At 46.8% G+C, this 12,188-nt stretch overlaps 1 protein-coding gene across 2 annotated transcripts; it reads left to right on the top strand.

The window, feature by feature from the left end:
- Positions 1–6,924: 6,924 nt before the first annotated feature.
- Positions 6,925–10,622, top strand: LOC307087164 (cytokine receptor common subunit gamma-like). 2 transcript variants are annotated; one of them, XM_079752636.1, is made up of 8 exons: positions 6,925–7,509; positions 8,004–8,094; positions 8,303–8,472; positions 8,734–8,870; positions 9,235–9,334; positions 9,432–9,537; positions 9,839–9,917; positions 10,143–10,622. In XM_079752636.1, the coding sequence occupies exons 1-8, from the start codon at positions 7,449–7,451 to the stop codon at positions 10,317–10,319; spliced, it is 921 nt and encodes a 306-aa protein (XP_079608762.1). In that variant the 5' UTR covers positions 6,925–7,448; the 3' UTR covers positions 10,320–10,622. The 2 variants fall into 2 exon arrangements, with proteins under 2 accessions (XP_079608762.1, XP_079608761.1); XM_079752635.1 differs by having other exon boundaries at positions 9,166–9,334.
- Positions 10,623–12,188: the final 1,566 nt, after the last annotated feature.

Genomic DNA, 12,188 nt, shown 5'->3' with positions numbered 1-12,188 from the left:
AGGAATAACGCAGGACGTCACAAAATATTTCCACGTGGTAGCAGCCTTAGATGCCGTGACGACGGCCAGGTCTATGGCGCGGTTACAGGCTCCTCCAGCTGTCGGCAAGTACAACACACTCAAGACGTTCCTCGTGGGCCTTTTTCAACTGTCGTAGCTGGAGAAGGCGGACCGCCTGCTTTCCCTGAACGGCCTGGGTGACGGCAAGCCGTCCGAGTTGATGGAGAGGATGCTGGCTGTGCTGGGCTCGGCGGATCCCTCCTTCCTTTTCGCCCATATCTTCCTGCGGCAGCTTCCAGCACCCGTGCGCACCGCACTGGCCAGCTCCCCCCTCTTTGCCTCCAAGGACTACCGGGCGGTGGCCGTGGAGGCCAACAGGGTTTTCCTCGCCAGCAGGCAGCAGTTTGTCCATGCGCTGCTGCCCCCCCAGCACACGTCGGCCCCGCTTCCGCCCCCGGGGTACAACCCGGAGACCGCAGCCGCTGTGACAGCCCGCCGACAGCGTGACGACGGGTGTTGTTACTACCATGCCAGGTTTGGTGCCAAGGCCAAGCAGTGTTGCCAGCCTTGCAGTTTTGGGGCCCCGGGAAAAGCCCAGGCCAGCGCTCATTAACAGCTGTGAGCGCTGGTCGGGACTGCAAGCTGTTGTTCGTCACTTACGCCTTGTCCGGCCGGCGACTGCTGGTTGATTCTGGGGCTCAGCGCAGCATCCTGCCAGCGACGCCTGTAGACAATGTGGCTGGCGGCCATGGCCCCCCGATGGACGCCGCCAACGGCACACCCATTCGTACCTATGACACGAGGTATGTGGAGGTGTGTTTCGGCGGCCGGCGTTTCGGCTGGGATTTCGTCATGGCTGCCGTGTCTACGCCACTCCTGGGGGCGGATTTCCTCTGCGCCTACAGGCTGCTGGTGGATGTAACGAACTGCCACCTGATCGACGCCCTCTCTTTTGCTTCGTACCCCTGCATGCTGGGGGTGTTGGGGGGGCTTTGTCTTGCGAACACGTTCGCCACCGGAGACCTGTATCAACGCCTGCTGGCTGAGTTTCCCGACATCACCACGCCCACATTTTCATCGGCTGTGGCTAAGCATGTTGTGGAGCACTACATCACCACGGCAGCTTGACTCTGCCAAGCTCGCGATCGCCAGGGAGGAGTTCGCCACCATGGAGCGCCTCGGCATCGTACGCCGTTCCAACAGTCCGTGGGCCTCCCCCCTGCACATGGTGACCAAGGCTGATGGTGGTTGGCGGCCCTGTGGTGATTTCCGTCGCCTGAACAATGCCACCACCCCCAACCGGTACCCGGTACCGCACATTCAGGACTTCTCCGCCCACCTGGCCAGCGCCGCCATCTTTTCAAAAGGTGGACTTGGTACGCGGTTACCATCAGGTGCCCGTCTGCCCGCAGGATGTCCCCAAGACGGCGGTCATCACGCGCTTTGGACTTTTTGAGTTTCTGAGGATGCCTTTCAGCCTTAAGGGCGCAGCACAGACGTTTCAGCGCCTCATGGACTCTGTGCTGCGGGACATGCCGTTCCTGTTCGTCTACTTTGACGACATTCTCGTTGCCAGTGCGTCTGCAGACGACCACCTGACGCATCTACGGCAGCTGTTCGGTCGGCTCAGTGAGCATGGTCTCATTGTCAACCCGGCCAAGTGCGAGTTTGGCCGGTCATCCATCACTTTCCTCGGCCACCACGTCACCCCGCAGGGGGCGGTTCCCCTCCCGGCCAAGGTGGACGCCATCGCCAGTTTCCCACGCCCGCGCACTGTGAAGTCCCTGCAGGAGTTCCTGGGCATGGTGAACTTCTACAACCGTTTCCTCCCCCATGCGGCCCAGCTCATGCAACCCTTGTACAACGCCTTGTGGGGCAGGAGGCCGGCAGACGTGTTGGATTGGTCCACGAAGATGACGGCTGCTTTCGATGCTGCCAAGACCGCGTTGGTTAACGCTGCTCTGCTGGCGCACCCATCTCCGACCGCCCCTCTTGCTCTTACTACGGACGCCTCTGATTACGCCGTAGGGGCTGTGTGTGAGTAGTGGGTGGGCGGAGCCTGGCCAAGAGGAAATTCAGCACCTTCGACAGGGAGCTCCTGGCTCTTTTCCTCGCCACCCGTCATTTCCGTTTCCTGTTGGAGGGCCGTCGGTTCACGGCTTTCGTTGACCACAAGCCGCTGACGTTCGCCATGGCCAAGTCTTCGGAGCCATGGTCTGGTCTGCAGCAGCGTCAGCTCTCCGCCATCTCTGAGTACACCACGGACATTCAGCATGTGGCCGGCAAGGACAATTTTGTAATTCCTCCAAGCTGGTGGGGGCCAAGTTCGTCTGGCCGGGCCTGCGGAAGGACGTCAAGGCCTGAGCCGCTGTCTGTGTGGCGTGCCAGCGTGCAAAGGTGACTCGGCATACCAAAGCCCCCTTGGCTCTCTTCAAAGTGCCGGAGAGGCGTATCGACCATGTGAATGTGGACCTGGTGGGCCCGCTTTCACCCTCCCGTGGTTACACCTACCTCCTCACCATGGTGGGCAGGACCACCAGGTGGCCAGAGGTGGTTCCCCTGTCTTCCACTACAGCAGCTGAGGTGGCCCGGGCGTTCGTTATGTCTTGGGTGGCCCGTTTCGGCACACCATCCAACCTTTCCTCGGACCGGGGGCCGCAGTTCATGTCAGAGCTTTGGACTGCGGTCGCCGAGGTCCTGGGGGTGAAGTTCCACCGTACCAAAGCCTATAACCCACAGAGCAATGGGCTTTGCGAGCGGTTTCATCGGGACATGAAGGCCGCGCTCAGGGCCAGCCTTACGGGCAGCGACTGGGCTGACCGCCTCCCATGGGTTATGCTGGGCCTTCGCTCCGCCCCCAAGGACGATCTTCAGGCCTCGTCGGCAGAGCTGGTGTTGGTGCTCGTCGGCAGAGCACGATGGGAGGCAGCCATGGTCGGCTGCCTCCCATCGTGCTGCGTCCCGGGACATTGCGGACGCTTTCGTTCCCATTCCAATGTCTCACCATGGTCTCCCCCGGTCCTACGTTCCCAGGGATTTACCGTCAGCCAAGTACGTTTTCGTCCGCCAAGACGGCCACCGTACCCCGCTGCGGCCCCCCTACGATGGCCCCTTCCGCGTCTTGGAGGGTGGGCCTAAGAACTTTGTTGTGGATATGGGGGGCAGGCCTGAGCGGGTGGCTATTGACCGGCTCAAGCCTGCTCATGTGGATGTTGGCAAACCGCTCCAGCTGGCTCAGCCCCCGCGGCGGGGGCGCCTGCCTGCGGCACCCTCGACACCTGGCCTTGCGGCGGCCTCGGCACCTGCTCCTGCCTTTTGCCCTTCTCCTGTTAAGCGCAGCCGTTCAGGCCGCCTGGTCCGCCCCCCTAGGCGTTGATTTTTCTGGGGACTGTTATATGCTAGCATGTTCTATTTAACACTAGTGGGTGTCCATTGTTCTCTGTAGGTTCCCTGTCGGGTCTGGACCTGTTGGTTTGGGTGAATTCTGGGGGGGCCTGTGTGGTGACCCACAACAACAATAATAAAGACATTCACCAAGGGACTGTTCCTTTAAGGAAAAGGGTTTACGACAGTTCGGGTTGACGGGTGTTCTGTTTTACGGCTGTTACTTTTGAACTCATGCTGGAGTAACTTGTTTAGTTTTGAAGTGGAGAGTAAAGCTGACTCGACCCATCTCCGTCTCTTGTCTCATCATTTACCGCACTCCACAGTTTGATGGTAACAATAAGGATAATTAAAACTCAAGTTTTTTTATATTATAATGCAGAAATGTTACCTGATATAACTTTAAGTTTACCTTCTTTCTCACTTCTACTTTATCAGATCGTTGCAAAGATAGTATTTCATGTGTGTGTTTATTTTCCGCATGTCATTCTGACAAAAGGCGGAGGGGTGGGGGCTGAACAAGCCCACAATCACTATGTACACGCTGCTGCTTGCGACAATTCTTCACCATTCATGCCTCTATTTATTTTTATAGGGTAAAACTTTATAAGTGTATTTGTACACAATACTACAGAGTACCTTGTAGGGATGTAACGGTACGCGTGTTTGTACCGAACCGTCATGGTACAGGCACTTCGGAGCGGTTACAGAGGTGTACCGCGGTACGTAAATGTGGCGTACATAGCGGGCAACGATCGCCGAATAGTCGAATAGTTGGAGTCATTAGAATATCGAATAATGAATGTGACTATCGCAATTTATTACACGGCTCTTCTCGATGCTGTTGAGCGCTCCGTTGACTTGCATGGTCCTTCACAACTTCCGGTGGTGAATAGCGTCCTCGGTTGCTAAGCGACGTCAACGTCTTTGGCGGACTATTTCTCTGCTGATCAACACAACGAATGCTGTTAACAAATAAATTATAAAAAGACACACCGTGTGAAGTTATACTTTTGACGTGTCTAGTTCACCGTCATGCAGGCTGTGTTCAGTAAAATAAATAAATAATTAATTAAATAAATAGCGATCCGTTTTCGGCGCACGTGGGTCTATCTGCCTAAGACCACGTTGAAATAATTTTGATGTGGAATATTGATGGCGCAGTTGTTGAAATAAACATTGATTTCATACAAATCATAAAAACCTCTCCCTGTGTCATTGTGTGTGCGTGTATTCGAGGTGCGTGCGTGCGTGGGGGGTTCTTGATTGAGCGATTTCCGAATATTATTCGAATACTTCTCAGCGAATATCGAATAGTATTTTTTGCCAGAAATGCACATCCCTAGCACACTCATTTGAAAAGGCACTGTCACACCAAATTTGTACCGGGTGCCAAATTTGTGCCGGGTACGTAATCCATTCCAAACCTGCCTGGCAACAGATGATCGCGGACGATCGCGTTAAGGTTTAGTCCCAAAAAACACTATATCAAGGATATTATTTTAAGTTATCTACTATATTTTAAACTTATTTATTCATATTATCAATGTATTTATCTATTTCCTTAAACAGTAATAGCTTAATGATATGGAGATAACGTGAATAATAATAAAAAACATTTACCACTTAGTAAATGCCTGCTTATCTATCTATTACCTATAATCTATCTACTATCGCAATTAAATTAACACAAGCTAGGTAGACTATGATACACATTAAACACTCAGTTTACTAGCTAAATTCAATTAAACAATTAAATGCAATACAAATATAAAGTTAGGAACGCTAATAAATGTAATTTGTAAAGTTTGGGCTATCTGTCTTGTTGCGCTCAATGAACGACTTCGCGAATGTTCTTGAACCTTCCTACGTCAATCGACGCGATCGTCCGCGATCATCTGTTGCCAGGCAGGTTTGGAATGGATTACGTATGGATTACGTACCCGGTACAAATTTGGCACCCGGTACAAATTTGGTGTGACAGCACCATCCAGGTGTTACTATCACTGTTGCTGTGGGAAAAGAACAGCTGTGCAAACCCAGCTCACGACACTATTTCAACAACCCCTGTCTGGGAATTCAGAAATGCAAATGCCATAACCAAGTTTATTGGTGTTTTAATTGCTGCTGATCTACGGCCATTCTCCGTCGTTGACAAACAAGCAGTTTTATTTTTTTTCCCCCTTAACTATGAACCGTACCGTACCGTGACTTAAAAACCAAGGTATGTACCGAACCGTGACTTTTGTGTACCGTGTTAAGCCCCCTGGTGGTGACTCATTAGAAGGGCGCAACATAAGTCAACAGACGTAGGGTGAGGGTGCAATGACACAAAACCGTGAAACCAGGTATCAAACAATATTTATTGACACAAAAAACAAGCAACCCAGGGGTCAAGGAGGACTAACAGTGGCACCAAAGTAAACAAAAAGAAATAACCCATCCGCCCCCCTTGACAGGTGCTAAGTAGAGATGGGCGATATGGCCTAAAATCCATATTGCGATATACATTGCAGCCTCTTGCGATAACGATATATATCACGATATAAAATCATAAAATAACCGTTTCAGAACAGGTTACATAGACCCTAAGGAAAGCCAAACTGCTAAATATATTTAAAAAAAAAGAGAAATATAGTATGTCATTTCGAGAACATTTATTGTGAAACACTGTAATCATACAACATAATGTTGCAGATAAATAAAATTAGTATTGGGTTTCTTTCCTTTAGTGCAAACCATTCTAAAAGGCACTACACCTAGTTTAAGCCCTTGGTTCTTAAATGCCACCCAAGATGCAGAGAACAGGAAAAACGGGTGTCTTTCTAGATAAGGAACAGACACTGTACTGACAATTAGGGATGGGCATGATTAATTGATGATCGATCATTGATTGTTAAGATTTTTGTCGATTACGTGATATTTTTAACCATCAAAAGGAGGTTGACCCAGCCGGAGAGGTGGTCTCGGAGACGTTGCTCAACATGGAGCAAAGAGGAGATGGAACGTCTTTTGGATATTCGGGTCCGATATCCAAAAGACATTCCGTCTCCTCTTTGCTCCATGTTGAGCCACCACCCGTTGGTCCGACAAAAGCAAGTAAAAAGTATGCTGGAAAACATAACTTAAAAATGCCGATGCATTTAACACATTCCGAGTCAGGATGAGGGAGAAGGAGTTGGACCAGTCCGCAGATCAATGTATATCACGCTGGATATCCATGATTGTTTACTTTCACCGGTGCTTCCCCCCCCCCCCACCTTTTTCTTTAACGCTTTACAACGCCCCAGACCTTTTTGTCCAATGATTTAACGTTCTTTGCACACATGCAGGTTTGTTGACGAATCCTGGCACTGTTGCGAAAATTGCAATGTGAAAAGGAATTGCACCAAACCAAAAATTAAACATTGTATTTTGCGTCATCAACATGCATTATCGCGATAGAGTGATATAATTAAAATCTCTATCGTAGGCCATTTTTTATCGTTTATATCGTATATCTTTTTTATCACGCATTACTAGTGCTAAGCACCCAAAAATACAGTGGTGGTGCACACTCTAATCTAGGGTTGTAACAACAGGTAAACCTACGTGATGCAAGATGTAGGGGGGTATCCTCCTGTCCTCACTTGATCCCCAAAAACTGTCGCCTGAACTGAACACAAAGGGGACTATATATCAGGTGAGGGGAAGCTTGATTGCTGATCAGGAACAGGTGGGGTGAATGATGGTGACTGAAACCAGGGGTAGATCTGAGAAAAGTGACAGGAGGGAGACAAAAGCACCACAAAACAGAACCGAACAAAACATGCCTACAAACATACAGCATACATAAATCCCAGCCGTAACAACTGTTACACCCCTAGTACCTTGGTGTCCCCATAGCTGGCAACTGCCATGTTTTCAGGGAGATACATACACAGGCATTTCCACTCACAGGATACCAAAAACCCCCTAACCACAGCATGAGACGTTAAAACAGGAAATGATGATCTGAGCCTTCTTCTTCTTTTTTTGACAAAACTACATACCTCATTTCCTGTAAACAGAACATTGGTAACACTATGGCTGTAGGTCTGCTTCTCATCTGCCTTACTGGCCTTGTATTTTCAGAGGAACCACCCGGTAAGTCTTTTTTACTTTTGTTTTGTTTTGTTTGTCTTTCCATCCGCTTAATAGTCCTGTCTTGTTTAGGTTCACATCACACACCTATTTGTATTTTTTATACGTCTACATTTTGCTCATCGATACTGATGGTTTATTGATTAGGATGCTTTGTCAGTTAAGTCCAAAAAATACATATCATGTTACCTATTCTATTCATCAGATATCCAATATTAAAACAAATCCATGTATACCGTAACCATTTCAACTTCAGCTACAACTGAATTTGACTTAATGTCATCTAATGCTCACTTCCCCAGTCTGTGTTCCTTATATGGGTATTCCTGTCCTAGTTTGCTTCTGTAAGCAATGTCCGAGTGCATTGCCCTACTGTTGTTGATTGTGCATTTATATACTTAAGATTTTATAACTTCACTTTTCATGGAATGGGTAAGTTCACACATATAGAAACAACATAACAAGCCCTTGTTTCCCTTCATTCCCTCTTGTGTCAGATGTGAAGTGTCTGGTGGTTAACCTGGACCATGTTCAATGCATGTGGAATGGATCTGCCAACCCAGCCGTTAATTACACCTTCTATAGCAGGTGAGTTAAGCCCTGATGGATTCTCAGCACACAAAATACGTCAAATTAGCTTCTCATTTTGACCCACAGCATGTTGAAAAATAAAACAAACCCTCCCCATACACCTACTTTAGCCGTTTAATGTATTCATCATCATCATCATCGTCAACGTCTTTCACATGTTTATATTGCAACTGTGTTCCCTGTTGAATTTGTGTTCCACCCTCAGGTTTGAAAACGGTTTTAAGGAGTGTACCAGCTATGTCTTGGAGAACAGCACTATCGTGGGCTGTGATCATCCTTATGAGGAGCTTATTACACTAAGGTTTTCTAAGTTCACCACCAAACTGAAGCTGGGCAACAGGAGCTTTGAGCAGTTCCATGGACTTAAGTCAAAAGGTATGCCCCCCCCCACCCATACAATGTTTTGAATGTGTTTATGACCAAATAGACTCCCATGTGATAATCCCTCAAAACAAGACACATATCACATATATGTGGGCTACACACATATGGGGGGGGGGGGGCATTACTTTGTCAGAAAATATTCCATACATAATACTGGAAATGCAAACTCTGCCACATTGGATTTACCAAATGCTACAACAAACGACCTAACAAAAACCTAAACCATATATTCTATATTTCTGTCAACACCAGTCAAACTGAACGCCCCCGTCAACTTAACTGTAAAGAACGGCTCCGGCTTGAACCTGTGCTACTACTGGAATCATACCTGCAAAACTAGATGCATAGAGTGCGACGTTCGCCACAGGATCAAAGGAAAGGAGTGGAAGGTATAAACCTGTTATATTTAATGAATGCATACAAACATTGGGATGATGGGATGTTACCATGAACTCACCTTGGGGTCCAGCAATGTGCATGGCCATCTTATAATAAAAAAAACACATTCATCCTTTTTGTAATACACAAATTACTTTCATGACCATCTATCCGACCACCAGCGATGGAATAGGCATCTCGTTCCATCTCAAATCATTTATATTTGTATCTCCCTGCTCCAAAATGTCTTCCCCGCTACTCCTTTCCTTTTCTTCTTTGCCTTGTTGTTCCTCATACCTTGGCCAGACTATCCTTACCCAGAATAATAGTTACTGCATCAACCTGCCCTCCAACAGCTACCTCTATGAGCTGCAGGTGAGGGGCAGAATAAAGGAACTGTGTGGAAAATCTGACTTCTGGAGTGACTGGAGCCCACCAGTATTCTGGGGGTCCATGAGAGAATCCCATAGCACAGGTAAGAAGACAAGTGGGCCACAACCAAACAATTGATAGCCATCAGTTCCTTGGATGGGTTGAGAAAGGTTTAATCTTTTTTTATGTATGTTTGTCAGTCACAAATAAGCCGAGTTTCTACTCTCCCTTGCAGACAACAATCCTTTATGTTGTCGGGACAATCATCTTCTTCATATTGGTCATCATCTTGGTGCGCCACGAAAGGTGCGTTGATCTCTCTTCACATTTGATGTTAGTCACACTGTGTGCAACCAACAGAGCATGGTGGCATTTTGAGTGATAGCTCCGTGCCCTGGACGTTGTTCACCGAGGCAAACATTAGTTTTGGTTTGACTAACACCCTAAACAATTGATATCTGATTGCCTTTCTTTTCACCTGTTTTGGAATGCATCAAAAATAAGTTTTTCTTCCAACGAGGTAAAAGACTGACACACATAAGTAATAAAGGTGAATCATACCTAAAAAAAACAAAGATGATTAAACATGTCAATGTTTCCTGTGCAGGATCAGAGTCATTCTGTTACCCGTTCTCCCAGACCCAGGCAAGAACCTGACGAAAATCCTGGCTGAAGACAATGTAGAGGTTAGTAACAATAAAGGCCTTCTGTCTATAAAGGGAATAATGCTATATACATGAATTGAATAAAAAAGCAAAGGCCCATTTTTATATTGTATATGTAATCGCATCACTGGACCAATACCAATAATGTATCTGTTTAAGAGGGGGGGAAGTCTAAATTCCCCCCTCGTTCAAACAACAAATGCATTTGAGTATATTTAAGGTATAATTTCATTTTCAATTCTGAAGGAGTGGCTACCCATCTCCAAAGGCATCAAGGAGGGGTTCAAGGTGAACTACATTGAGCACGTCTGTTCTGTTGGGGAGTACAGCCATAATCCACAGAGCACCAGCGAGAGCTCTGCGGACCAGAGTTCTTCTGACCACAGCTCCGGTAGCTCTGCATCTTTAGCTGCCACCAATTGAATCCACTCCTCGGCCCGGCTCCCGGTTAATTAACCTACAGGAGCTTTTTTCTGTTCCCGTACTGCATACACATCCACTGTTCCTGTTGAAACGCAGGGGGGACTGGTTACATCAACCTACATTAAAGTCATACATGTTAGGCTTACTGTGTTGTATGGTGCAAAATATATGTTACTTTTATATTTGTGTTGATAATGACATCCCCTGGCATGGACAATGTACATTTATGTATGTAACATTGTTCAGTGATGTATGTCTTTAGATCAATCTAAAATTTCTTCCAATATAAAACCATTAAACAATTCTACATCTACATTTCATCTTTTTTTTCCCGATGCCCCATCTAAACTACTAATTCGGACACTGCTTAGTCATTTCTACTAAATCACGTTATAGCAACTACATTGACAGTATAGCACATCATGTTAATAAATCCTTTACTGTATTTCCTCAGTGAGTGCCCCCCCACAAAATATTTTCTGGAGGCACTACTGGTCATCCATATTTGTGTTGATAATGACATCCCCTGGCGTGGACCCTGTGAACAATCCCAACGTCCTAAAACTAGCATGGGCTCATGGGACGTTGGAGTGATGCATGTAACTATGCAAGGTCAGAATGCGTGAGATGGAACGTATTTTTTTGCGACCATTTGAAGGTTTTATAGGTAACATTGAAGCCCAGTGTTTACAATTGGTAGTCCTAGCCCAAGCTCAATCGTAGATTGCACGTTGGTCTGGGAAAGGTGCCGTCATTTTCTTCAGCACAAGAGGCTTGATCAACGGGCCTACTTCAACTGACTCTGTACTAGTGTTGACTCGTTCGCGAACGAATCAGTTCGAATGAACGAATCGTTAAGACGAACGAACTGAACTGGTTCCTCTCTCTCGTTCGCCTCGTTCGTCTTGTTCGCCTCGTTCGTTCTCAAAGTCGACTCCTCCCAGACCCACTAGTCGCTGACTCGCTGACGGTTCGTTCACTCACTGTGTGAGTGGTGAGGAGGGACCGACTGAGAGACGTCACGACTCACGAGAGCCAGCCAATCGTATGCTGTTCTAGGACTGAGTCTAGGACGCTCTCGTTGAATTTTAGTCAATGAGAGATAGAAATCAACAGGTTTAATGGGGAAAAAACAAATGGGCTTAGTGAGCGAGCTATCTATTATTCAGATTGGCCATCTGTTGCATGGACGTATTTAAAGGATGCATTGTACATATTTATAATTCGAAGTTCGTCCCAGCCTTTATACCACATTTTTCACAACCTACCAGCTCTCGTTGTGAAGACTAGTCACCACGCAATTCGTTTCAATGGAAATCCCATACTTTCAACATAAAGTGTACATATTTATCATTTGAAATTCGTCCCAGCCTTTATACCAGAAACTCTAGTCTATAGCAGTGGTCGGCAAATAGGGGGCCGCGGGCCAATTTTGGCCCGCCATCTATTCTGTCTGGCCCACGAGATGACGTTAATTTGATGTAAAAAAAATAAATAATAATAATTAATTTAAAAAAATATATTTTCAGCCCCATATTTAAAAAAAAAAAAAAAAAAGGCATACAGCAATCCCATCAATTTCGAAACATTTATTGAGGTAAAGATGATAGTCCTAAAGTGACAAAACAACAGGTGGAACACCTGTGCAGTTATCCATGACGCACAGGTCGGAACGGTATTGGCACGCGAGTGCGCGTAATCTTGTGCAAAAAAACCCCAAAAGTGTCCCGTCTCCCTCCTCCAGTGGGCAAGGTAAAAAATAGTCTACGTTTTGTTAAATTAACAACATAACAAGGTCTGCTCAAATGTGAAATGGCCCAATTAAAATAAAACTTAAAGAAAGTGAAAGATGAATGAACATTGTCCGCG

This window comes from Pollachius pollachius (assembly GCF_949987615.1).
Source record: "Pollachius pollachius genome assembly, chromosome: 15".
Classification (NCBI taxonomy): domain Eukaryota; kingdom Metazoa; phylum Chordata; class Actinopteri; order Gadiformes; family Gadidae; genus Pollachius; species Pollachius pollachius.
Note: the sequence above shows the minus strand (reverse complement) of the source record. Positions and strands in the feature narration are given on the sequence as shown.

Bases quoted from the DNA above. Each gene is read 5' to 3' on its own strand.
- LOC307087164 (XM_079752635.1), top strand. From the start codon at position 7,449: ATGGCTGTAGGTCTGCTTCTCATCTGCCTTACTGGCCTTGTATTTTCA. The intron at 8,473-8,733 runs GTATGCCCCCCC...TGTCAACACCAG, and splicing joins CCATGGACTTAAGTCAAAAG to TCAAACTGAACGCCCCCGTC. The intron at 9,538-9,838 runs GTGCGTTGATCT...TTTCCTGTGCAG, and splicing joins ATCTTGGTGCGCCACGAAAG to GATCAGAGTCATTCTGTTAC.